Source organism: Eublepharis macularius, chromosome 4 (genome assembly GCF_028583425.1).
Source record: "Eublepharis macularius isolate TG4126 chromosome 4, MPM_Emac_v1.0, whole genome shotgun sequence".
Taxonomy (NCBI): Eukaryota; Metazoa; Chordata; class Lepidosauria; order Squamata; family Eublepharidae; genus Eublepharis; species Eublepharis macularius.
The window spans coordinates 34,848,894-34,875,206 of NC_072793.1; the positions used below are offsets into that span (position 1 = coordinate 34,848,894).

The following is a 26,313-nucleotide window of genomic DNA, read 5'->3' on the forward strand; positions in this document are numbered from 1 at the left end:
ACTGGCAGTTTAGACAGCTGCCGCAACAGACAAAGATCACTTTACTGGAGGCTTAATAAAGGGGCCTCCTTACACAGCAGCTGCCCAGGCTACTGAGTCAGCTCCTGGGTATCCACAGCTGTTTTTGTTTTCTCTCTTTGCACCCATCTCACTCTCTCAGTACTTCTCCAGCCACAGAAGTCCCTTGCAGACATTTGCACTTTGCAGCCTTTTCTGCCAAATCTACACGCTAAGGCACAACTGATCTGGGCACACGCAGTCACGGCTCTTGTGGTCACAGGCTTGAGATCTGGATGGTTACTTTAAAGCTACAATGAACCGACTAAAATGCAGAGAAAGTATTGAATACCAAAGGAGGACCACTCTGGCCCCTTGTCCCAAAATAGCATGTATGCAGGAGTTTTAGAGATCTCACGCACTAACCCTCCAGAAAATTGTGCAAAACTCATGGCATGAAACGTCTTCCTAGTGCAATTTCCTGGCACTATCCCATTGAATGGCATGATTTCTGACATCATCGTGCCACAAAAGGGGATCATGCTGGGAAATCGTGCTAGGAAGACACTTCATGCCATGAGTTTTGCACGATTTTCCGGAGGGTTACGTGCACAAGTGAAAAAGGCACAGTTCCCAAAATGGACCACAGAGCCGGATTCTCCTGTTTGGTTATTTTTAACAACAGTGATGTTTGGTTTCTAATGAGTCTGTATGGAATTCTTCAAGAGTGCTAGAAACATTGTGGTGGATTTAGCCTTCCTCCAAGAAGCCTTCCTCTGACGGAGGAAGGCATTTGACGAAGAGAATTGTGATTCTTGAAAGTTTATACTACAGTAAAGTTGGTTAGTCTCAGGGTTCATTTTGAGGGGGAATGGAGTTCCGGCAATTCTTCAAAGAGGTCACATGTCAGGTGGCCCTGCCCACCTCTCGGCCATTTTGGGCCTGTTTCAGCCTGGATTGGGGCCAAAAGGGCCCGGATCGGGCCTCTGACGGGCGGTGGATCACTCTCCTGCTCAGCAGCGGCCCGATCCTGACCATTTTGGGCCCCTTTTCAGCTATTTTCAGCCCCTTTTTGCCATTTTGGGCCCAATTTCGGCCCTGAATGGTCAAGATTGGGCCCAAAACAGCCAGGTTAGGTGATGTCAGTGGGTGTGGCATATGCAAAACAGTTATGCTAATGACACACTGCTGGTGATGTTAAGGGCGTAGCATATGCTTATGAGTTATGCTAATAAGTTATGCTAATGAGTTCCTCCCACTCTTTTTCTACGAAATGACCCCTGGTTAGTCTTAAGAGTGCTACTGGACTCTTCTGTTTTGCTACTACAGACTAACACAGCTAACTTCTCTAGATCTCTGACGGAAGAGCCGCTTAAGTTGGAGGAAGGAGCCAAATTTTGCTCCACAGAGTGGGAAGGCAGGGATAGAAGCCCTCATTGCTATAGGCCTGTCAGCTGGATAGTTCTGATCGACCAACTCCCACTTCAAATGTTACTTTTGAATTATTTTAAATGCTGTTTTTAGTCTGCTGCTTTCATAATCAGCCATTCAGTATTTACTTACTTATTTTGAACATTTGTCTTTCCCTCAAAGAGCCCAAGGTGGGTTACAAAAATATACCCACGAAGCATCAAAGAAGTTAAAAATCCTACTGACAATTCAACAAACAGTCTGCCAAAACAACAGGACTCAAAAGCCATCAGCATCACTGCTGTACCTTAAAAAAGCTTCAACAGAATGTTCCTTGGAACACACCAGTTTTGTGCCTTTTTCAAAAGAATAAGGATAGTGCTCTCCTACAAGGGCAGACCATTCCATAAGGTTAGGGGCCAGGCAACAACTGAAAAGGCCTAGGCATAGCCTCCGGGAGACGGCAACTCCTAAATGATGGTGCCAACAATAGGAGCTGATCAGAGGATCACGAGTCCGACTAGCACAATATTTCATTCTGAAGGCTGTAAGTTGCCTTGAGCATTTTTAAAGGAGAGGCAGACAAAGGATATTTTAATTAAGCATAATGGAGATCTCCAATTTATCTTAAGCCATCAGTCTTGCCTTAGCCTCTTCAGTCCTCTGAAATAATATCTGGTAATTGTTTCTTTACTGAGGTGTCCTAGTCAGTGCTACTGATAATGAACTCTGCAAGAGTTCAGCTGTTAAATCTGAGTTCCTTGCAAGAGCTTAGCTTCTCTGCAAGTTAGAATGGAATAAAGTAAACTGCATCTGAAAGAACTAAGATAGGATGGGAATTGATAAATACAGAAACGTTAGATCTATTTACCATATATACTCAAAAGGAAGGTGACCCTGAATGGAAGCTGACTCCTCTAAAAAAGATATGCATTAAAAAACATTTCTGGATGAAATTGTAGGACAATTCCCTTTTTTAAAAAATGGTGTATGGGGAGAGGGGGATACCAAGTCTTGCAGTGGCATAAATACTGCACCTTAAGAAAATTCAAGCACTGTTATTTTGTGAAATCAAAAAAGAGTCCAGTAGCACCTTTAAGACTAACCAACTTTATTGTAGCATAAGCTTTCGAGAATCACAGTTCTCTTCGTCAGATGCATCTGACGAAGAGAACTGTGATTCTCGAAAGTTTATGCTACAATAAAGTTGGTTAGTCTTAAAGGTGCTACTGGACTCTTTTTTATTTTGCTACTACAGACTAACACGGCTAACCCCTCTGCATCTATGTTATTTTGTGAAACATTTTTGGGATTATTTAGGAATTACAGTTCGTGCCCAATGCTCTTTTCATTTTTGTTTTGTTTTCTACTGGAGACAAACAGTGATAATTTTGGGGTCAAGGACACCTGACTGTTACAGCAAGAGTTAAGGGAAAAGCCAAGTCCTGCCTTTTTTGAACATTGTTTAGTATTGGCAGCTGTGCTCCTGGGAACACGACAGACAGAAATGATGGGCAGAAGAACACATACTGGCTATAACAGAAGCCTTTTTCTTGACACTGCTCAGTAATCTATTTTTAAGTTTTTTGCCAAAAAGGAAGAACCAAGACCTTGCCTTGGCTCATTTCTTTTTTCTTTCTCACCAGCACCAAACACATTCTAGCAGCAACAGGCAAAGATGCCAAATGAAAACAAGAAACAAAGTCTGCTTGCTTGCCAGATGTTATTTTAAAGTTTTCAAGGTGAAGCTGTAACTTCAAGCAGAAGGGCTGGAAGAAAAAGCTGTGCAATCCCCTCCCTCCAAGACAAGAGGAAGGGCATGAAGGGGAATGCAAACACCCAGCTTTGAAAGAGAAGTTTATGGGAAGCCACTGCTTGAAAAATAACTCTTGGCTATATTACTGAAGTATGTAACAAGTTGCCATTTATGGCGCTGCTTTCTGATCCAAGCCTGATGCAAGACATTGCAAGAGGAAAGGAGACAGAACAGAGCCTGGAAATACAGGCAGGGGAAAGGTAGCCCTTTGCTTCAACGAGAAGGGCCAGATAAACAGTTACATCATGCACTGTTCTCTTTCATCCCGATCCTTCATCTAGATTTCTTCATCATTGTATTATAGGAAATAGCTGCAAAAGCAAATGCCCCAGACTGCTAATCTAGAGGGGAGATGAGGGGCTGGTGGAAGGTACACCAAACAGTAAGAGTAAGAGCGAGAGCGAGAGCGAGAGCAAGCGAGAGAGAGAGAGAGAGAGAGAGAGAGAGAGAGAGTGTGTGAGAGTGAGAGAGAGAGAGAGAGAGAGAGAGAGACCCCCAGGAACTAGTTGGTTTGGCCCAGTAGGGTGGAGTCAGTGACTCGAGCTGAAGGACCAGGGGGAACCTGATAAACATTTTCTGTGCTCTTGTCACCTTGAATAAGGTAACTGGAAAAACTTGTGTGTGAAAATTAATTCGTAAAATGGGGGGGGGGGGCTAAATTTAGTTTGACTGGTATTATTATTAGAATCATATTATTATTGCAGGGCTGTATTTTTCAAGCTGAACGATGCAAGTCTGGGTTCCAGTTTGTACTTTTAATCAAGAGGGCTATATTGAAAGACTCTGGCACTTGGTGGATCAAAAAAGTTGGACTTTTCTCCCCCTGAAGTGGTACCAAGCAACAACCAGTTACATAATTTAATTCTAAGATATCCTTTGAACATTTTTGTTCTATATTACACTTATGGGTTATACGTATCTTGTTTTATTGTTCTGAATGGTAAAGGCTTTCACTTAAAAAAATTATTAACTTACATGTATCTTGCAAGATTTGTTCCTAGCCCCATAGAATGAATACAGAAAGAGTGTGTAGACACGATGCCGAATGTGCAAGGATATGCACACGTTGAACTCAAAGAAAAAGTTCCATAGAAATGGAGGAAAAGATAGATGCCTCTTTTCGTTTCCCAATTACAGGTGAAAAGCGGCGAACAGATGTCAAGAAGGATTTCCAGTGCATTTTGTTATTTGGCAATTGCCATTTGTCTGTAGTGAATTTCCCTTTTCTATACAGCTCATTAAAGAAACAGGAACGCTTTGCATATTTCACCCTAGAAGAAAGCTTTGGAGGCATTTTAATAGATGGTGAAAAGACTCCTGTGGGTGGCAATTGGACCACTTCCAGAGGATGTGACAAAAGCTCATCCCAGAGAGAGGGAATCGGGGCCATGAACCTGCGCTTACAGCTGAATACTTTGCTTCAGAGCTGAACTTCAACCACATGCACACCTGGAATGATTGTGAAGGAGCAAGGCAACTACATCAGAAGGCAGGCTCTTGTACCTTCCATAGTTGTTCAGAAAGAGTCTGTAGGTCAGTAGCAAAGCACAATTCTGAATGTATAAAGTCCCAAATTAAGCCTCTGGCACCTTCCATTAAAGGATCTCTGGGTGTTGCGAAAGAGCCCTGCTCACCTGAGAGCTACTGCCAGCTGCAGTAGGTACGACTGAGCTAGATGGGCCAGTGGTTGCTAGAAACCAGTTGCGTGTGTTCCTAATTTCAGCAGCAGTCGGATCTCTTTTCTCACCCCTGCAAAACAAGGTGCTCCTGCCAAAAAAAGCTTTTCTCCTATGCAATTATTAAAGGTACCACATGACCAGAATAGATATCCAGGGCCCCTTTAATAAGGAGGGAACCCCCACACACACCCAGATCACACCACCCAGACACGAATCAAGCCTCAATACCACAACACTCTGAAGACTACTTTCCTGGGACTAAACACCACTGGGGCTGTTTCCACACATCTTCTCCCCCTCCTGAAAAATAGTGCAAAATTACGGAACGACACCCCTTCATGGCGCGATTTCCCGACATGACTTTGTGTCATATATGACTCCTGTATATCTGCCATGAATGTATACTGGCACTGCCTCTGGTCTCTGAGAGTATGGGAAGTTCTTTATTGCTGCATCGCCAGTAGGTTATCTCGCAAATGTTTACTTTCTCGCTCTGCTGAGCCAGTGTCCTTGACTGCCGGCTGAAACTGGCTCGAAATGTATCCTTCTTGAGAACCAAAGGTAAGTTCATCTTTCTCACTGTCTACTCTAAAACAATGTCTCACTCCAACCCTCCCCCTCCCCCATTAACGGTCCTCTTTCCCAAAGGTAGGAATACTCCCTATAACTAACATTGCTCGCCCCACATACGTCACTTCTTCCAGTTCCGCTGTCTGAGCACCTTGTACTGAATGGATCTCTAATAAAGTTACTTCAGCTGGAACACCTGTGTGTTAACTGTGGAGAACTTGGGGATCTAACTGTCAGGGACCGACACTGCTTCGTGGTGCGATGACGTCGGAAAACGCACCATGAAGCAAAGTCATGATGGAAAATCGCGCCATGAAGGTGTGTCGTTCCGTAAGTTTTGCGCTATTTTTCAGGAGGGGGAGACGTGTGGAAACGGCCTGAATAGACCTAAGTAGGATTCTGATTGCACATTTCAATCCTACTTAGATGGGTTCAATGCTGCTTACTCCCAGGAAAGTGTTCTTGGGATTGCACTGTAAATAGGGATGCCCATAGGCCTGGAGAAAAATGTCTTGCCCCTTTAATAGAGACATCATGTATGGGAAAGGGCAGCTGAAGATGTTCATGATACAGAAGTATATAACATCACCTGGTAAACAGTAGCCTATTAAAGTTAACTGGACATTTTTTTCTTCAGGCAACCAACCCTAATTGTAAGAACATGTCCATAAGCAGAGTGATACATTTCCAAGTCCATACAAGTCCATGGGCTTAGAAGGGTGTCACGCTGCTTAGGATAGCCTTTGTAAAATGCTTGGTGGGCACTTCATGCCTTGGGCCTTTAAGGAAACACAGAGGAACTCCAACAAAGGAGGAGGAGCCTCAGAGTTTTACTCTGGATTGCCTGGCGTTTATTTTAACTTCCAGAATCCAGAGGCATCTGTTGGTGGGGACTGATATTAGTGGGTTAGCTCTCTTATCTGGCCTCTGGTTACTTGTTTTTGTTCTTGTTCGTAGTTTCTTCTACCATAACCTTTTCCTGCATGGATATACTTGGAAGGCGAACTTTGATGTGGCTTCATCCTCAGCTAACTTCTCAGTTGTTCTGTGGATAGGATGGGCCTGGACAAACAATGACCAATATATTGATGAGCATCAGAGCTGACTCTTACTAATAGAAACTGGTCTGATTATAACAAAAACAAATCCCCCTATCTGCTTCTTATCTGTCATGCTATAATTTTGCCTGGTGATATTCTTGGATCCATTTGCTATATTCTGAAATGGGCCTTAAGGACCTGCGTGATATGTGAAAATAAGAAATAAGAAAATAAGTGTTCAAAGTTCTTTGCGTATATTTTATTCTTATAATCCTTACAAGAGCCCTGTAAGGTAGATCAATATTTTTATCTTCCTTCAGCAGATAGGGGGGGGGGGAGTGGAGCTTAAGGGAGTATAGGCTGGTGAATGCCACTTTGAGAGTTCATGGCAAAGGTAATATTTGAAGACTTTCTGATAGTACCCAACGTTGCCAACAACCTGGAGAAAAAATGCCCTGTCCCTTCAACAGAGCCCTAATGTATGGAAATGGGCATATTAAGGTTTTTCATTGCATAGAAGTAAATAATTAGCTGGTAAATACCATCCCCTGAAGCCTCTGCTAACAGGCAGTATATCCCCCCCCCACCCCCAGGATGTTGGCAACTCTCCATGTAACTCAGATTTTTAGCCATTATACTAAACTAGCTCTGTAGGCGAGGCACCCCACTTCATATTGCCCGTTCACTGCTATTTTAGCAACAGATTGGTTTGGGTCTGAATCTGGGTTCTTATCTTGGCCTGCTGTTAAAATCACTAGAGTGGGGTGGTTGAGAAAGTTATCTCGTAACCTCAGGTAACAATCCTAAACATGCTTACTAGGGAGATTTACATCTGAGCATATATTGCGCTGTTGGTCTTCACAATGGTAAAGAAGAATGGGACAAGAACTGAAATACCTTTTAAAGGTTTATATAACTAATAATAATAACATCAGATCTATATATATCGCCCTTCAGGACTACTTAACGCCCACTTAAAGCAGTTTACAAAGTATGTTATTATTACCCCCACAACAGCAAACACCCTGTGAGGTGGGTGGGCCTGACAGAGCTCCGAGAAGCTGTGACTGACTCCAGGTCACCCAGCTGGTTTCAAGTGGACGAGTGGGGAATCAAACCCAGTTCTCCAGATTAGACCCCATGCTCTTAACCACTACACCAAACTGGCTCTAATTAGTAAAGAGTCCAGTCGCACCTTTAAGACTAACCAACTTTATTGTATCTGATGAAGACAGCTGTGGTTCTTGAAAGCTTATGCCACAATAAAGTTGGTTAGTCTTAAAGGTGCGACTGGACTCTTTACTATTTTGCAATTACAGACTAACATGGCTAACTCCTCTGGATCTATAACTAATTAGATTCTGTTTCATGAACAGGCTGAGACAGTGGGCTCATATAAATGCACTAAGTGTTACTGTATTGTTGTGACACAAGCTACAGCCAGGACTGGGTTGCTAGGTGCCAGACACATTTTTTTTTTTTAAAAGGCTTCTCCTTTTCCTGGCCCAATGAGCCTAGATCAGCAGATCTTCTATGGAAAAAAGGAGACTCAGGGGATCTTCTATGACCTTCAAGAGTTGGTCACCTGCACCTAGTTCCTAGCACCCTCAGGTGGATAATTAAAGCCAACCCTAGACAAATTCTTTACTCTCAGACTCAAGCCACCCTACAGCTGCTATTTATTACTCTTCTATATTTGTCCCTGTTCTGTCAGTAGCAATTAGTTAACAAAGGGCTCTCCACCCAGAGCATAAAAGGAGTATATTTTAAGAAAAACAATGAAACATTAAAAACTGTAACAAAGAGGTACTGCTGTAGACATGTACCAAGAAACCAAAGAGCACACATACCCTAAAATGTAGTCAAGATGAGATTTGGCTTGTTCCACCAAAGGGTTTGGGGAAAGCTTGTGAGATGAAACTGGATTAAGTTTCTCGTTATTGTCATACCCCACATTAGATGGGGCGGTCAAGCAATGTGTTACATCCACACACAGAACAGGCTTGCAGCATTCTTGGCTCCTCAAATTCAACTGACAGTAGCCTGTTAAGGCCCCCTGTAATTGGACTCATTGACTGTACCAGGCATCTGTCTCTGCAGCTCCAAAAAAAAAGGAGTGTTGTAAGAACATGGATCTGTTGACCGAGTTTATAACTTCATGGTTGGGAAAGCTGAATGCTGTGGTTGTGGCGGGAGAATGATTTTTTAAAACGGTTTGCCTGTCAAATATATTCTTGCTGCAGCACAGTAGTTAGGTAGTTTGGCTGCGAATCAGCACTCAATTGGTTCGAATCCCACTACTGCCATGAGCTCAGTAGGTGGCTTTGGGTAAGCTACTCTTCTCTACTCCAGATCCCCAGCTGTATTGTGGGGATAATAATAACAGTAACTTGTTTGTCACTCTGAGTGGGAAACTAATCTGTCTAGAAAAGTGGCATATTGTTGTTGTTGTTATAGAACCTAGAGAAGTTACACAGTGTATGATGTCAAATAAAATATACAGCTAAGCAATGTGGAATCATCAGCTATCAAGATAAAAATCTGATGTTAACTGCACCTTGTAAGCACTTTAACCCTTCGGTCACTTAATCTACAAACTGAAGAAGGGCCTACATAAATAGCTGGACGATTGTGATTTTAACTGAACATGCATAAAATAATAATTATTAATTAAGGTGCTTCCCTCAGTGCCATTATTTGATATCTTGTCTTTCAGCTCTCTCTCCACCGATTCTCTCTCCTGGTTTAGCATAAACCCCAACTCACATATAGCTTATCGCTAAAGAATGACTCCCCCCATATTTCTACTCAATTAGAATGCAAGATCAGGAAGAGATTCTACAGAAATCTTTTCACTTCATATAAACTTCAGGGCAGCAATTGTGTTCAGATATAGAAAAGATATTCAGAAAAAGGGACTCGTGCTTATATACCCCCTCCCCTAAACAAGGAAGAACTTAAATTAGGGAACATCTGGCAGCTTTGCTATCCACCTCTCCCACCTCAACCCCCCCCCAAACTATTGCAGAGCAGCTGGGATAACATCCACCCTCTGCCCATTAATCAAGACCTTGTCTGATTGAAAAGCAATGCTCGAGTTAGGAGGCAGCTGACTCTGCCGGGGAAGTGTCAGTTTACTGTGTGAATAAGACCACTGTTGTCTAGCACCATTCATTTTCCACTTGGCTGTGCCTGTCAGAGGTGGTCCCTGCCCGGAGGAACTAAGACCTCCGCACTGTGATCTTGATATCTTTACTTGGTTGGTGACAGGCACAATCATACTGATCTATTTATTATTGTTATTCTTATTATTCCTTAATGAGCCAAAGGAAGTATCAAAGGGTTAATTAGCGTAGGCATATACTTCATTCGAAGTACACTGATGTCTCAGATAAGCATGTGAATGGCCTCGCATTGAAAAATATTGTATTTTGGGCAATGTCAAATGATGAGAGAATGCTCTGTCCCATGATGTTTGATCCAAGATAACTTTTTCATATGTACAAGTCATCAGTGAATACCGGTCATATGATGCTGCCTTAAATTGAGGCAGATGTTGGTCCACCTAGTAGTGTCCACTCTAACCTGGCAGCTGCTGTCCAGGATCCCAGGCAGGAAAAGGTCTTGCCCAATACCTGCTACCTGAGATCCAGTAACTGGAGGTACCAGGAACCAAACCCAGTACTTGCTGCTGAGCCATCACTGAGAAATTAGTCTCTCTAGATGCTGTCAACTTTGACAAAGAACATCTCTCTCTTCCTGAGAGGGTCTTTCCCATCACTTCTTACCTGAAATCTTTTTTGATGAAGATGCCAGAACTTACAGCTGAAACCTCTGGCAATGCAAAGCTGGCACTCTACCACTGAGCCACCCACAACCCTTCCTCAAAGTACGCTTTAAAGCCTATATATTGGATTTCAGGATGGACTGCCAAGGCTTGAACCATGAGTCATGCAGGTTGAGTATGGGACGTAGCTTAGTAAACTGCCTAGAACGTGAGTGAGCTAATCCTGAAGAATACAGAACTCAGGGTTTTAAAAAATCTTTTTAAAATTAGCTCAAGTAGGACCAATGGCAGAGCAGCGTGTAATAGTCGCTAAAGTCTGGACACAAAGGACTGTGATGGATATAGAGGAAGCATTAGAATGTATATCTCCGCCACAACGACCACCTATAATGAGGCAAGAAAGCCTTGAATCTTTGAAAAGTACATCGTTAGGATGCAGTTAAAAGCACTGGCTTGAGCAAGAGGAGAAAGGTCCTGGAGGAGGCTCACATTGCTTTAAACAATTCAAAGAATGTGGGGAGGGAAACAATATGGAGGCAGAGCTCCTTCCTTTCCCGTTACCTGAAAGGGCATAAAAGATGGGCAGCAGAGAAATCTGGAGGAGAGAGGTGGGGGGAGGCTGACCTCCTTCAGTTGCTCACAGGCACCTCCTTCTCTGAGGCCCTAAGTGATGTTATGTTTAAGGGGGCCCATAGCACTATCCAAAAATGGTAATTTATTAACTTTTAGTATTTTTTTGTATTTAGAGGCCTTCTAATAATCCAAGGCTATAAACTGTAGTTTACTTAGACTGTGCATAAAGCCATCTCTCCAAGCAACTTGCAATGATAGAGAGGAGGGATACAAGATCAGAAGTGGGTCTCTTCCTGCCATATACCTAGATATGTCACTATATTGTGGTACAGCTGGAAGTTGCAACTAGGGTTGCCTATTAAAGCTTAGGAAATTCTTGGAAATAAGGGGGCAGCACCTAGAGAAGGCCATTTCCTCTATGGGAACATATCTGTCTGGAGACCAGTAGTAATTAACTCCAGGCCCCATCTGGGAATCTATTATGGAATCTAATAACGGTTCCTGGTAAACCTCAATGCTACTCCGAACCTTGTTATGCATGTGCGAACACCATCCATGTGTCATCCTAAGTGATAATATCATCAACCTCTGTGAGGTGCAAAAGGCTTCCATATAAATGCACATGCTGGGCTCAGTTTTGCACCCAGGATGACAATACCGTTCCAGAAGGTTAATGGACAGAGGAAAAGTTAATTCTACTCAGTTTCAGAACTAAATCCAGCAGTTCTTCCCATCTCTACAATTTCTCACTCTTTCTGTTTTGGGAAGAGGAAAGAGAACCATTTTTACATGTGGCTGCTGATAAGTAGTGACTAGAGGTGGGCACAAACTGAAAAAATGGTGGTTCATTCAGTTCGTGGTTCGTCGCGGTTCATGAACCACGAATTTTCACAAACCTGCTCCGGTTCGCAAACTGGTTCATTTAGTTCATGGAAACGTCACTTCCAGGTCAGCAGAAGGTCTGCAGAGAGCCTATCCCCCTCCGTTGCCTAGGAAACTGATTGATTGGCGCCAGGCTGTCTGCAGTGATGAACCAAAATACAAACCAAACAAACTGGGCTAAAATTTGTCATGGTTCGTGAGAAATGAGCTACCACGAATCGGCCCGGTTCGTGATGAACTCTGGTTCATAATTCAGTTAGTGCCCATCTCTAGCAGTGACCTCACCAGTTTGTTTGCTGCTTCCTGAAGAATCAGAAACAAAATACACTGAGCCTTTGCCAAGCAAAATCTCTTCTATCAAGTGGTGCCCTTCTAGAGAGGCCAGGAAGAGGTTATAGCAATAGGATTCACAGACAGGTCGCTTTCAATTATCTCTTTGAATGTAATTGCTGACCGGGCCTTGAAAGCTGTTCAGAATTCTTACCCTATATTCTGCAAGGCTAGCAATAATTGGTTTAGTTTTGCCAACTGGTAGGATTAAGCCTAGATATTTCATATGCACCATCCCCTGAAACATGATTACAAGTATAATTGCCATGAAAATTCATTCAAATAGATGCCAATTGTCCTTTTACTAGCATGGAGAAGACATTTTAAAATTCAGATCTATAAAGACGTAGGATTTGTATCTGAGCTTGGATCCAGTAACACATCTTGTGATCTTTTTCTCATGTGCTTTTCTTTTCTTCTCCATTTCAAAGAAGGTGATCTTCCCACTTAACATCTTGCATTCCTAAATAATGCATCTAAAATCTCTTTTGCATTTCTTCTGCTGAAGAGAGGCAGGCTGAGGATGTGCGCATATATATGTGTGTGTTTGAGGAATAAGCTGATGTCTCCCCCCACCCTCTTTTACTAATAACACCTGGAGAAATTGTCTTAAAGCATTTTAGGTCACCAGATGGCAAGCAAGGTCATCATACACATTGCATAGCCCAGTGGCTAAGTAATCACATGTTCTTTTCCTTGTTCTGCTGTAGTCTAGCATGTGATTCTTAAAAAAAAACAAAACCCACAGCTTTAGTTGTTGTAGATTTTCCAGGCTGTATGGCTGTGGTCTTGGCCATTTCCACACACGTTGAATAATGCACTTTCAATGCACTTTAGCAATCATTTGGAAGTGGATTTTTTGTTTCACACACGGAAAAGCAGTTCCAAATGTTCACTAAAGATTATTGAAAGTGGATTATCCAACGTGTGTGGAAGCAGCCTCAGTGTCAATTTATGTCTCTCAGTTTGACACTGAGAGATCTCTGTCTTTCGGTGCTACACCTCTGAAGATGCCAGTCACAGCTGCTGGCAAAACGTCAGGAACTACAATGCCAAGACCACGGCCATACAGCCCAGAAAATCTACAACAACTAATGTTCTCCAGCCGTGAAAGCCTTCAACAATATAAACCACAGCTTCTTTGAGGGTCTCATATTTCTCTTTTGCAAAGGGAAATAACAACAGTATAAACCTCCTATGTGAAATTCTTTTTCGTCATATTGATTTAACAGTGCAATATCCTCTAGTTTTAGGACTAAATTAGATTGTTCGGCTTGCGGTTAGCAGAGTTAATTTCTATACATGTACTTGTTTAAATCAGCAGAATTGGCTTTCCTCTACCATAAAGGAGTTTCTATGGCTAAATGGCAGAACACAGATTTTGTATATGGAAGGTCCTAGGTTTAATCACTGGCATTTTCCCTTCTCGAAGCTTATATCCTGAAAATCTTGTTGGTCTCTAAAGGTGCCATTGAACTCAAATCCTGCTGTTCTACTGCAGACCAACACAGCTACCTGGTAGCATGTTTGGTGAACAGCCCTTCTCTGCCAGAGACTTGGAGGGCTGGTAGCAGTTACAGTGGACAAAACTGAGCTAAATGGATAAATGTCCTGATTTGATAGAAGACAGTTGCATATGTCCAACTGAGTATAAGAAGTGAAGATATATATCATTTGGCTGCCCTTACCTGGATAGCCCAGGCAAGCCCAAGCTCGTCAGATTTCAGAAGTTAAGCAGAGTCAGCCTTGGTTAGTAATTGGATGGGAGACCTCCAATGAAGACCAGGGTTGCAGAGGCACACAATGACAAACCGCCTCTCTTAGTCTCTTGCCAAGAAGACCCCACCAGGGGTCACCGTAAGTCTGCTACAACTTGACAGCACTCTCCATCACCAACATACCATTTCGGCAGTTCTTTTAAAGAGATAAGTAAATCTAGCTTTGTGGTCCAGAGAATGGAAGGATTTACAAGCCATGTTTTAAATACACTAAGAGTGGTAGTACTATTAAAAGACCAAAAGAAACCTTGAGGTTATGTCACCCCTCTGTGATCAAGCCATAAACAGCCTACTAATGATGTAGCCATTTTTTTCTGATTACTTTACACTTTGAATAGGCCGATTTTGAGAGGAGAGAAAAAATAATGCACATATCTATAGGGCTGCCAGGGACAAAACAATAGGAGCTGTAATCATTTCAGCGGTTTAAGGAACCAAGTAAATAATTTGATTTGTTTTCATATGACCTTTGGGTTGGATCTGGGTGGTGTGATAGGAGCCACAAAGGAACGCCATGGGTCTGTGGTGGCCGTCCATTAGGTACTGAATAGATCAAATACAAAACTCTGCATCAGCTCCCTGCCAAGTTGTATGGTCTGTTTTCTCCTAACCTGAGCCAGAAACAGTAGATGACCAAATTAAGTGCTGAAATACTCAAACGTGTCTTGTCTGCCTGCCTGCAAGATCATGTTTGCGATGTCATTTGCTTGGAGAGGACTTGCTGTAACAGTCTTCATTTGTGAAACTGTCCAGTCATTTCCTTGAGATCTTAGCAGGAGGGAGGTATTGTCCTACTCACCGTCAGCTGGCATGGTTGACATGTACACATTGGTAGTGGGAGTGATGTATAGGAAAGATTTATAGAACATAAATATTTTCTTAGGGCTTATTCAATTCTTTTAAAAGAGTGAATCGCTCTGGAAGAGTAGGGGTGGTCTACTCGCATTCACACTTGGTTTGCTGGTCACAGAATTTGTCCTTGGCTACTTAGTACTTCGCAGATCTAATTCACGACAACGGTTGTAAAAATTGTTTCAATCCTTTCCAATCATCTGGTTTCAGGCCTGGTTATGGAACTGAAACAGCTTTGGTCACCTGACTGGACGGCCTTAACCAAGAGATGGACAAATGGAGTGCTACTCTGTTGATTCTCCAGATCATCTCAGCAGCTTTTGATACAATCAACCAGGGTATCCTTCTGGGTCAGCTTTCTGGGATGGGAATAATATGGTTTTGCAGTTTTTTGCTCCTACCTGGAGGGTACTTTTCAGAAGGTGATGTTGGGGGACTGCTGCTTAGCCACTTGGTGTTTGAGATGTGTGGGGTCCTGCAAGGTTTCATATTGACCCCTACGGTCTTTAATATCTACATAAAAGTGCTGGGTGAGGTCATTTGGATATCTGAGCTGTGATCACCAATAAGCAGATGACACTTAGCTCTATCTCCAGCTAATTTCAAGGAAACTGTAGAAACCCTGAACCAGTACTGGGAGGCAGTTTTGGAGAGGCTGCTGGCTAATAAACTGAAACTTAATCCTGACAAAATGTAAGTGCAACTGGTGACCCAAGTCTTAAGATGTCACCCATTTTGGATGGGGTTGTACTCCCCTTGTGGAAACAGGTCCATAGTCTAGGGATTCTTTTAGACCCAGCCCTACCGCTGGATAAGCTGCTGTAGCATAGTGGTTATGTGGTTGGATTGTTAAGTCAGCACACTGCTGGTTCAAATCCCACCGCTGCCATGAGCTCAGCAGGTAGCCTTAGGTAAGCCACTCCTCTCAGCCCCAGCTCCCCTGCTGTATTGTGGGAATAATAATACTGACTTTGTTCACTGCTCTGAGCGGGGCACTAATCTGTCTAGAAGAGCAGTATATAAGCACAGTTATTATAAACAGGTGGCAGCTGGGGCCAGGGGTGCTTTTGACCAGCTTTAACTGGTTAGCCAGCTGTGGCCTTTCCTGGGCAGCAAAGACCTGGCCACTGTAGTGTATGATCTTCCTTGTTCCGTCTAAATTAGACTACTCTATTGTGCTTCTCATGGGTCCACCCTTGAAAAGTGTTTGGAAACTTTGATTGGTATAGAATGCTCCTGCCAGGATGCTGACTTGAGTGGGTCATAGGGACCATATCGCTGTAGTGTTTGCCTATTTATACTGGATCCCAATCTGTTTCCAGGCACAATTCAAGGTGCTGGTGTTGACCTTTAAAGCTCTGTATGGCTTGGGGCCAGCATACTTGAAGGACTGCCTGCTCCCTTACCTACATGATTACTACAACCATTTTCCAAAGCCCTGCTTTGAGGGCCTCCACCTTCTGAGATTAGGTGGGTGGCAACCTAGGACGGGGCCTTCTTGATTGTGGCACCCAAACTCTGGCACTCTCTCCCCAGAGAGACTTGCTTGTCCCCTTCCATTGCCCTCTTCCTCAGGCAGGAGAAGTTGTGAAGTTTTTTTTGTAATTAGTGTTAATGTAGTCAACTATGTTCTGTAGATAAAATCTTTAAATCCTATCCTGCCCTGTGATCTGGATCAGAAGCACATTTGTGCTTCCCATCTGCTCATCAAGCTGCAAAGCTTTGACGCAAAAGCCATTTCAAAGGGGATCTGGTATTCAGCTAAATAGATAGTGAAATTCAAATAAGAAAGGAAGTCGACCCCAAGCAAAAACTAGACAACATCAGATTAATTTATGTTCTCTTTCCTATATCCTACTCGCCAACCTACATCTGCTGAAGTTACTGGAAAATAAAGAGATGTATACATTATAGACATTACGTTTGCAGTGAGAGACTCTTAGAAACCAATAAATGGATATTCAGACCATTTTTTTCTAATGACAGAAAGATCTCCTGTCTTTGATAGGGAATTTCTACACCAGCCAGTACCTATTGCTACATGAAGGTGCCAACACTCTCCTCCTGTCTATCTCTTTTCCTTTAAGGCACACTTTCCTTTAGGTATGCTTGGTTCTGGAGTCTGAAAGCTCTATTCTCCTGCCACTGTTCTTCTTCTTGAAAGAGCTGTGTATTTGGGGAAATAAAATTTCTCCACAGGAGGATTTTACCTCAGAGAATATTGAGTTTTAGAACATCATCTTTTTGAGGCAGTGAAGAGAGGACCAAGACATGGGGTGTGCCCCCTCTCATTATGTAACCCAAAGGCAGGAAACCCATCAGAAGGAATGGGGAGCACCTCCCACCCCTTCAAGCTCTAGAATTTTCCACTGCTGGCCTGCACAGGCACCGTTTCCGTGTGGGACTGCACAAAGGCCTCAATTAATGAGAAAGTAATTATGTGTATCTCATAGTCAGAGGTGCCTGTGCTTCCCTGCATGACTGGACAGCTCTCTTTCACACAAAAGATTTCAAAGGTGTAAAAGTTGGGCCATGTACTGTATTACAACTGAATAAGGAAAAATAATTTGGGCTCAAGGGGATGGTGTGCACATTCATAACTGCAGGGACAAGTGATGACTTCCAGTTGTGAATGACTCATCTCTTATCAAAGACCGTACATGAGATTTCATATCAACTCAAACATAAGGTTTTTTTTTCAACAGTCAGTTCAAATAGTCAGTTGAAAGTCAGCTGGTGAGTAACCAAATGATGAAAATCCAATCTTGTACTTGGGACATATTTTATACAGAGCCATGCACCAGGATGGTGCTATCAAGTGACAAAACGAGATGTATAAGGCAGCTCTTATTCCATATATTGGGAGTGTGACATAAGGATTCTGGTTTGACATTAGTCTCAATCACTCTGGGAATATCTTTGTCAATAAACATTTTAGTAAGCTGATGAATACTTGTAGAAAAATCCATTAATGTCCCAGTGCACCTCATCGAGAAAGTTAAAGGGGGAAGAGAAAAACATCCCCATTTTCCTGCCATTTTTGATAGAGTGGTCTAATTAAACATTTTTTTAAAAAAAATAAAACCCTCTGCCTTCTAAGTGAACCCCTAAGGTTTTTACAGAATGGACACCTGAGCTCCCAGCGTCTGGGAATCTTGGGCAGTAAGTAACCCTATCCCTCTGGATTTTCCCTGATTAGATAAAAACGTTTCATTAATAAATCAGTTCAGACACAGATGTAGGAATTATTCATAAGCATGGTTATGGCCTGGATAACCAAACCTTTATCCATACCCTTCCTGGCACTGTAAGACAGCTGGGCTCCTATAGGAGACCATTCAGATTTGGTAAGGGTTACCACACTGTGGTTCTTCTTTAAGAAAGTGTATTTTTAAAGTGAAGGATTGCTTAGTACGGCTTGGTATTTCTGATTTTTTCTACTTTACTTTTTTTAAAAAAATAATGAGCAGGTATCAAAAGCTGAGTGGCATTCTCCTTTCTGGGAGAATAAGAGGCAAACCACTGATTGCCAAACCAAGCATTTGTATTGAAAGAGGGGCTGAGCTCAGCAGTGTACATCTTTGCATGCAAAAGATTCTGTCCCTGGCATTTCCAGTCAAAGGATTTCAGACAATAGGTACTGGGGAAGACCACTTCGTGCCTGGGAGTTGGTGAACAGCTGTCAATCAAACTAGACAATACTGGGCTAGATGGATCAATGAGCAGACAGCTTCATATATTTATATATACTTGATTCAGGTTGTCCAAGACTAGGTAATATGTTGGCTTGGATTCACAGGGGAATTTTTGCATGAGCAAAGGGAGGTTACTTTCACCAATTTCCGCCTTCTGCTGCAACTCCTCCTGAAACAGTGCTCCCATGAGTTCCCCGTCACCCAGGAGCTGCACTTTGGCCTGCCGTGAGCGGGGAGAGGCACTGATGTCATGCTCCCCAGGTAGAAATTCCTTCTGTTCCTAGAAACCTTATGATGCACCCAAGCCATTTTCCTTTCCTTTACATATTTCACACGTTTAAAATTGAAGCTCTCTCAAATAGAAGATCGGTACAACAAAATGGCTGAATGTATCAAATGAGCCGATGAGATGTATTAACATTACAATCCGATTAGCAGACAAAATTCGCAGGGCTCATCTTGATGCCATAGCATTTATGAAAGTAATAACCTCAAAAAAGCCCAGTTGAGGGAACAATGAATATATGGTTAAAAGACAACTATCTAAAAGCTCTCTTATTTCAGCTAAAACTTTAAAAGGCTATCTTATTTTAGTTCTAGCAAGACACGTTAGGGACCCAGAAATGTCTCAGGTCAAGTTTTCAAGGTTCAAAGGACAGCACTTCTCCATACTGCAGCGACTGCCACCCATCTTGAATTCTAAGGGCATCATTTGCTTGAATACCAGTTAAACAAATAGCTTGGTCAAAAGAACCCTGGCGCGTGCCAGATCTTGCATGTACTCTGCCAGGCCAGCCCTTTCAAGCTCTTACTCAGTGGAGAAAAATGTCTCTCCCTCCGCTCCTTTCCCCTGGATACCAGTCAGACACAGCCTCCTTCTGGAACCGGCCAAGAGAAGCTATGCAAACAAGTAACCTAAATGGGGCCATTCTTCCCACAAACAACATGCTGCGAATGGCAGAGAAGTAATAAATCAGAATATCCTGGCTGGCTTTGAAGATTCAATGAGATGGAATGAGATGAGATGGGGGGGGGGAGGTGAGAATGGTGTGAAATTAATCTCACATTGCCCCAACCCAAAATACAGTAGGCAGGAAGAGGGGATGGGCAGGAGGAGAGTTGGCATGTTTGGAAGTCTGTTGGCAAGATATTCTGACTTTTGTCTTTCAGAAGATAATGTAATTTGGATGAGATCATGTATAATACAAACCAGTAACCTCAATGGAATTAAATTATCCTAAATGAAAGTATTCAGACTTGTATTCCAGGCGTCCATACATCTCTCTCCACAAATCCCTTTTAACCTAATATATAAGCTCACATACAAAATCAAGCACCATTCTTTTGAGTCTTCTAGACTCAGACATCTCCTTTAATGGAATCTGTAAATGGTCTGTTATTATAGGTGGACACACTTTTGATGTTTGTATGGGTGGTACCTATACTGGAAACAATACAGCTTCAAGTTTGGACTATGACTGTTGATTTCAAGGAGCCCCAGGATAGCGGAAAATATGTGGAAAGGTTTGAAGACCGACCATCACTCCCCTTTGTGCATTCCCACCTTTACACAATGTAAGATTCACCACACTAGAATTCTGTAATTCTCAAACTACAAGGAAAACTCTGCGTATGCTCTACTGCTCATTCTTAAAAATTAAGATGGCAAGCCCCATCCAATCAACAGGAATCAAGTTTCCCAGCACTGATTTAGTAGCAGTTCCCAACCTCTGGATGGGGCTGCACTTCATCAACTGCTGTTGCTCACCAAGATGATATAACACTGGTTGCCAGTTTGTTTCTGGTGACTATTAGGCATTGGTTTTGATAAATAAAGCCCTAATCTACCTGACCCCAGGACACCAGAGAAGAAAGTCTTTTCCCATTCTGGTCATCTGGGGAAAATCTTGTTGGGTGTAGCCAGTTTTGTGTAATGGTTAAGAGCAGCATGACTCTAATCTGGCAGAACCAGGTTGGATTCCCAGCTACTCCACTTGAAGCCAGTTGGGTGACCTGGGGTCAGTCACAGCTTCTTGGAGTTCTCTCAGCCCCACCCACCTCATAGGGGGATTGTCCTGAGGATAATAATAACACACTTTGTAAACTGCTGTGAGTGGGATGTTAAGTTGTCCTCAAGGGCAGTATATAAATCAAATGTTGTTGTTGTCTCTCCTGTCTAGACATTCAGTTTGCGGAATTCACAGTAAGGCATTCTTTGTTACAGTGCCACAAATGTGGAATGCCTTCCACAGAGAAGTCCATTGTATTATTTCTTTACACAGTTTTAAAGGCAGGTAAAGGTCTATTCCACAAGGCCTTTGGAAGTGGTCGGTGCTACCACTGTTTTCAATTTCTTGTCTACTGTTTTCTTGCATCTTTATTTGTGTTTCAAGTTGACTTATTATGTTACTCTTGCACATAGCCCTGGGTTCCAGTTTGGTGATTCAGGAGGGAAGGAAGAAAATTGCCATTTTAGAACACAAAAAAACCCCCATAGAGTTGCAGAAGAAGTGTTATTGGTAAGAGAAGGGACAGGAGAAACAAAATTGGAGATACTGTTGGTATATATCCCACTACTCTCCTGATCAAAACTTTAAGCCTTCTTTCAGACTATGGCGAGTCTGTGGGCTGTAGGAAGGCTTCAAACTTTAATCAGTGGGGTGGAAGGATACATGCCAGAATATTTTATCATGTTTCTTCTACCCCATTATTACCACATCCTCAGTGTCAACCTAAGGCAGAATACATGGGGAAGCGCGTACAAAACTCCTATGCCTTTGAAAGGTAGAAGCACTATCTTCTTTTTCTAAAATTCTTTTCATGCCCATGAGGGATAGAAACTTTATTTTTTTTAAAAAAACCTCTGAAAATTGAGATTGACAGGAATCACCATGCTTCACTAGATTTCACGTGAAATCACGAAAGCTTAGCTAAGCCATGTTCATGCTACAGCCTTGCTTGTGAAACAAAGTTCAATTGACACAGAGCTAGGAGACAGAGGAAATTGCCCTTTAGTCTGCAGTCCCAGAATGAACACGGCAACATCCCATTGGTACAGACAGCCAAGAAGCAGTAAAATGAAGTCATCTTGTGTACATAGCTGGAGAAATGTAGTTTTTGTAAGCATCCTGGAAAGCCTAGCTAAGGAAGAAAGGAGTAGGGGAGAGGTGAGAAAGGGGTCAAGCCAGCCAGGGGAAAAGGTCATTTCTTCCTAAGCAACAAACACAACACAGGGGTGGTGTGACTTCAACCAAGCACACTGTTGGGAGTATCAGCAGTTTCCCTGAGACCGCTGTACATTTCCAGCCAGTTCTGTCCCCTGCAGCCAGTGTGAGCAGTGCTCAGAAACCCAGCTGGTTAACAGCAACTCCAACCTGATCAGAATCGCTGCTGAGGGCACTTCTTTAACGTTTCCCCTGGGAGATTACACAAAGGCAAAAAGGTGCCTAGAGGCATAAAGAGGAACAGGCACAAAACTAGGGGTGTGAAAGGTAATCACTGGGACCAGGAATAAGGAAAACAACAACAACCTCCTGCTCTCAGCATACAGGCTACAGCAATCTGTTTTAGAATGTGCCGAGTCTGCACTGCTTCCATTCACTTCACCAAGCAAAGACGCAGTTTATGGCTGGAAGGGCATGACATGGGCTGCAAGACAGGAAACTTATGAACTGGAAGCAAAACAGGCAATACAAATGCCGAATACTTTCATCTGGTTCACTTGCTGACCTCCCAATGAGACAGGACTTCAGTGAGATAATGTAAGACTACAAATGGGGCTTTCCAGAGAATTTGATGCTTTCTCCCTCCGTAGCTGCATCACATAACGATGTGTAATAACTATCTGAAGAGGTGAGCTGTGACTCACAAAAGCTCATATCCTACCACAAATTTTGATAGTCTTATAGGTGCTACTGGACTCTTGCTCTTTTCTGCTGCTACAGACTGACACGGCTACCCATCTTGATCTACAGCAATGATAATGCCTTTCTTTATATAGCACTTCTTCAGCTTTCGGAGAACATTCCATCCCGCAACCTCAGTAATGTTTACAATGGCTTGTAAGCAAGGCTGGTATTATTGGCCCCATTTTGCAAAGAGGAGGTTGCCATCGAAAGACTGCAGATTGTCAGTGAATGATCAGAGATCAATGTGAACTGGAGACTTAGGAAACAAGCCTAAACAGGTATATTTAGAAATAAGTCCCACGTTGTTCCTTATGATCGCAGCCTTATCCCCCAGTTTACAGATCATACTGTTCACCACTACAGCACATCAAAATTATGCCATTAATATACATTTACACTGATTATAACCCACATAATAAAAGAATCCCACAGCAGTGATGAGGATGAACCTCAACCCTTAATGAAGCTTCCTCCTCTCGGAGTGATTATCTTTCCTTTTCAACTGTGATAGATGTGCACCTGTCATAAATGGGGGCTTAATTTAAGATAGCAACAGAAAACATTGCCAATCCTAGCCCTGAAATATGCAATAATATTACAATGAGTCCCTTCCCTTTGCTACTTGCTACTCGTCGTGACCAACACGCACATAACAGAGGGCTTAAACTCTGAACATGTCCCATTTTGGAAATTAGACAGTACTAGGGAACGTAGTCCAAAGAAAATGAAGCTGGGATCCTGGTTTTGGAGCTATTGTGATGATTCCAAGCAAGAGATATTTAGCCCCCGCCCCCTTTTGTTCTTTTAAACTTGCTCATGCAGCCTCTCTCTGGAATGCGAAGGGGAACGCTCCCACTCAGAAGCAACTCGCAGACAGGAAATTCTGCAGCCCTATCAAATAAAACCTCGCTTGCCATCGAAGCTAGCTAACCGCCCTAGAATGCTGGCGTTTTGGCAAGGTGCATGCCCTCTTTGTGCCCTCAGGATAGCTCATTTATTTTTAATCAGAAACAATCGCATGCTGCATGTGGGAGCTGATTTACTTTCACTGCATGCCACTGCCTCATGCCCCGCATGTAGCCAGGGAACGTTACTGGGAAAATAAGTGACATCACAATGTGTCTCTCTAGACTATGGGAAAACATGAGGCTGCAGGAAGCAGGGAGTCAGACCTGCCGTTCCTCAGGGCTGCAGAAGAGGCCACTCAAGGGGGGACTTCACCTTTTTTTTTAATTCACAGAGAGGAAGAAGCGGACTTCCCAAGGCCACTTTCCTTCTCTGGAATGAAGGCCGATGTCAGAAAAGAGAGAACTTCTACGTGAGATTCACAAAGCCAGCTCGTGCAAAGCAGAGTCCTCTGTGCTTACGATAAGCCTTTGGTGCCATGGACAAGAATGGTGCAATGCATCTTGTTGTCTAGTTACTGAGCATGGCTCTTCTTTGGAAATCTCAAGTTTTGTTTTCTGAATGGGGGGGCGGGGAGGAGGCCAAATCCCTCATCTATAGCAGCAGAAAGCTGCCCTTGATCACATGTGCTGAAGTGGAGCAACAGGTGGGCCTCCTGAGCTGTTAATTTAGGGAAGTGGGTGGGTGGAAGGATTTTCTCAATCTCTACTTGGAGCAGGAGAAATGGATGGGAAGGAACAGCCACAGAAGCCGCTTGTTGTTTATAACCCAGACTGGGAGTGAGATTTGCAGAGGTTCAGCATCCAGGAGTCCTCCTCCCTCCTCACCCCTCTGACTCCTCTTCTCCATCATGTAGGTTGACCAGTTTGTCCAAAATGCCAAATGCAACTGCCTGGTGCAGAACCCGGCCTCCCAAGGGCGGGGGTTCTGCACAGCAATGGCCTGAGAAACCGACAAAGCCCTGAGCCGAAGAGCCAGGCGCAGCCCCGCTCAGATGACAGGGCGTCTTTACAGCAGCGCCTGGGCGGTTTCTGCTGGGCGAGGGTGCCGTCTAGCCCCGTATCCTGCAGCTCAAGCACTTCTCCGGGGCCGCAGCGTCCTCCGGCTTTGGCCGCTCACATTCACACGCATCCCCAGAAGAACCGGGCGCGCCAGCAAAACCGCGCCCGGCTGGGTTCGGGCCCGCCGCCCCTCGGCCCTCCTTTACCTTGCTCTCCTCCTCGTCCTCCTCGGCCTCGTCGTCTTCCTCGTCCTCCTGCTCTTCTCCCTCCACCGCAGCAGCAGCCACCGCAGCAGCTGCAGCAGCAGCCGCCTGGCCGGGCATCCTCATCTCCGGCGGGGGGTGACGCTGCGGCTCCGCGTTCGCAGTCCGAGGTGCCGCGTCCTCCTCCCCGCTCGCCGCCCCCTGCTGCCGCTCTTTCTTCCCCGCCGGCTGCTTCCCTTCAGCCCCGGGGCCTTCCTCCGGGACCCGCTCGCCCTCGTCCCTTACCTCCGCGGCCGCTGCAGTCCTCGGGGATCGCTCGCCGCCCTCCTCGGCTTCCTGCTGACCTCCCCGGGCTCTCTCGCCTCCCTCTTCGCGGTCTGCCGCGGAGCTCGCCTTGGCCTCTTGGCCTCGGGACTCCCCCTCGCCTTCCTTTGCCGCCGCCCCTTTGTCCCCTGCAGAGGAGCGCAGCTTCACAAAGACCGACGCGAGGATCAGGGCCAGGGCGGTGAAGAGCAGCGGCACCGCGAAGTACCACTCCACGGCTCCGTCCATCCCTCCGGCAGCGGGGCTGGAGCTCCCGAGCGCTGCCCGCGACGGCGACTGACCCGGGGCTGCTGCGGCTGCTAATTCCCGCCGGCGTCTCCTCTGCAGCGATGCCCTGGAGCTGGCCGGCTCTGGCTAATGTCAGTGCTGGGCGCGCACGCAGGAGCCTGACAGCGGCGCTGGGCGAAATCCCTTCTTTTCTAAAGCTGGATAGGGTTTCACAACACGCGCGTCATTTCCCTGGGCCCTGCCCACAGCTGCCGCCTCTGCCGCTGGGGGGACAAAAGTTGCGACGGTCGCCTGCTTTTTCCTTGAGTGGGGCCCCGATTCTGGGGAGGGTCGTAATTTACAGCAGCCGATAAGAACAGCGGTTGTGGTTCGGCTGCGAATCAGCACTCTACTGGTTCGAATCCCACTATTGCCATGAGCTCAGTAGGTGGCCTTGGGTAAGCCCCTCCTCGCAGGCCCAGCTCCCCAGCTGTATTGTAATAACAACACTAACATGTTCACCGCGCTGGGTGGGGCACGAATCTGCCTATTAGAGCAGTACATAAGAGCAGTTATGATGATGAACAACCCTACCACTGCACCCCCCCTTTTTTTTACGGTGTGTGTGCGTGTACAGTAATCAAGTTCTCTAATCAGGTTGGGGAGACGATGGCCATGTCCCAGCGCTCTCTCCCCCTCCCTCCAGTTTCCAGAGAGTTAATCCAATCCTGGCTTCCACAGTAATCCTTGTTTGAGCATAAGGGCTGCAGGCAGGGCATTTATTTGGTGATTTGTCTATAGACTGCAGAGCAGTAAAAAGCTGATCAGCCAATTTGCCTAGGGGAAGCCCCAGGGCCAGTATGGGGTTCTGTCAAACGAAATTAGGAACAGGGGGCGTGTTTATACATAATGAATTCTTCAGCCGAGCCATTGGTCTTCAAGTAAGCCTCTCCCTTCTTTTCTTTGCTAATTAATTTGCATCATAAATCTCTGAATTACTCCACACGTCCATGCCGGTCCAGATTCTATTGCTTCAGCCTATCAGACCAATTAATAAGTATGTACCAGTTGTACCTTCTCTCATTATTTGATCCTTATATGCATTTATTTTTGCTTTATAAAATGAACTTCCATCTCATGCAATCAAAACGGTTCTGTTCATGGATGGACTTAAATTCGGCAAGTCTAGATTAATCAGGGTCAGTGAGCCTAAAAGGAGGATTTCAATTCAATTTCTGACCCAGAGACAGGGTGGATGCTTATTAAATTTCCCATCAGTAGATTAGAAGTTTTCTGCCTCCCCTATCCTACCTACCCACAAAACGCTGCTCCTGGGGAGAGGAATGATGGGGAGG

The 26,313-nt window shown here is 44.3% G+C and overlaps 1 protein-coding gene across 3 annotated transcripts in view; it reads right to left on the minus strand.

Moving 5' to 3' along the window:
* Positions 1-25,359, minus strand: part of MXRA7 (matrix remodeling associated 7) — a 72,526-nt gene extending 47,167 nt beyond the window's left edge. For 2 of the 3 annotated variants that reach the window (XM_054978733.1, XM_054978735.1), the window contains exon 1: positions 24,431-25,359. In XM_054978733.1, the coding sequence (XP_054834708.1) occupies positions 24,431-24,979 (549 nt within the window). In that variant the 5' untranslated portion in view covers positions 24,980-25,359. The remainder of the gene's footprint in view (positions 1-24,430) is intronic. The other variant, XM_054978734.1, reaches the window with a different exon arrangement.
* Between the last annotated feature and the right edge of the window lie 954 nt (positions 25,360-26,313).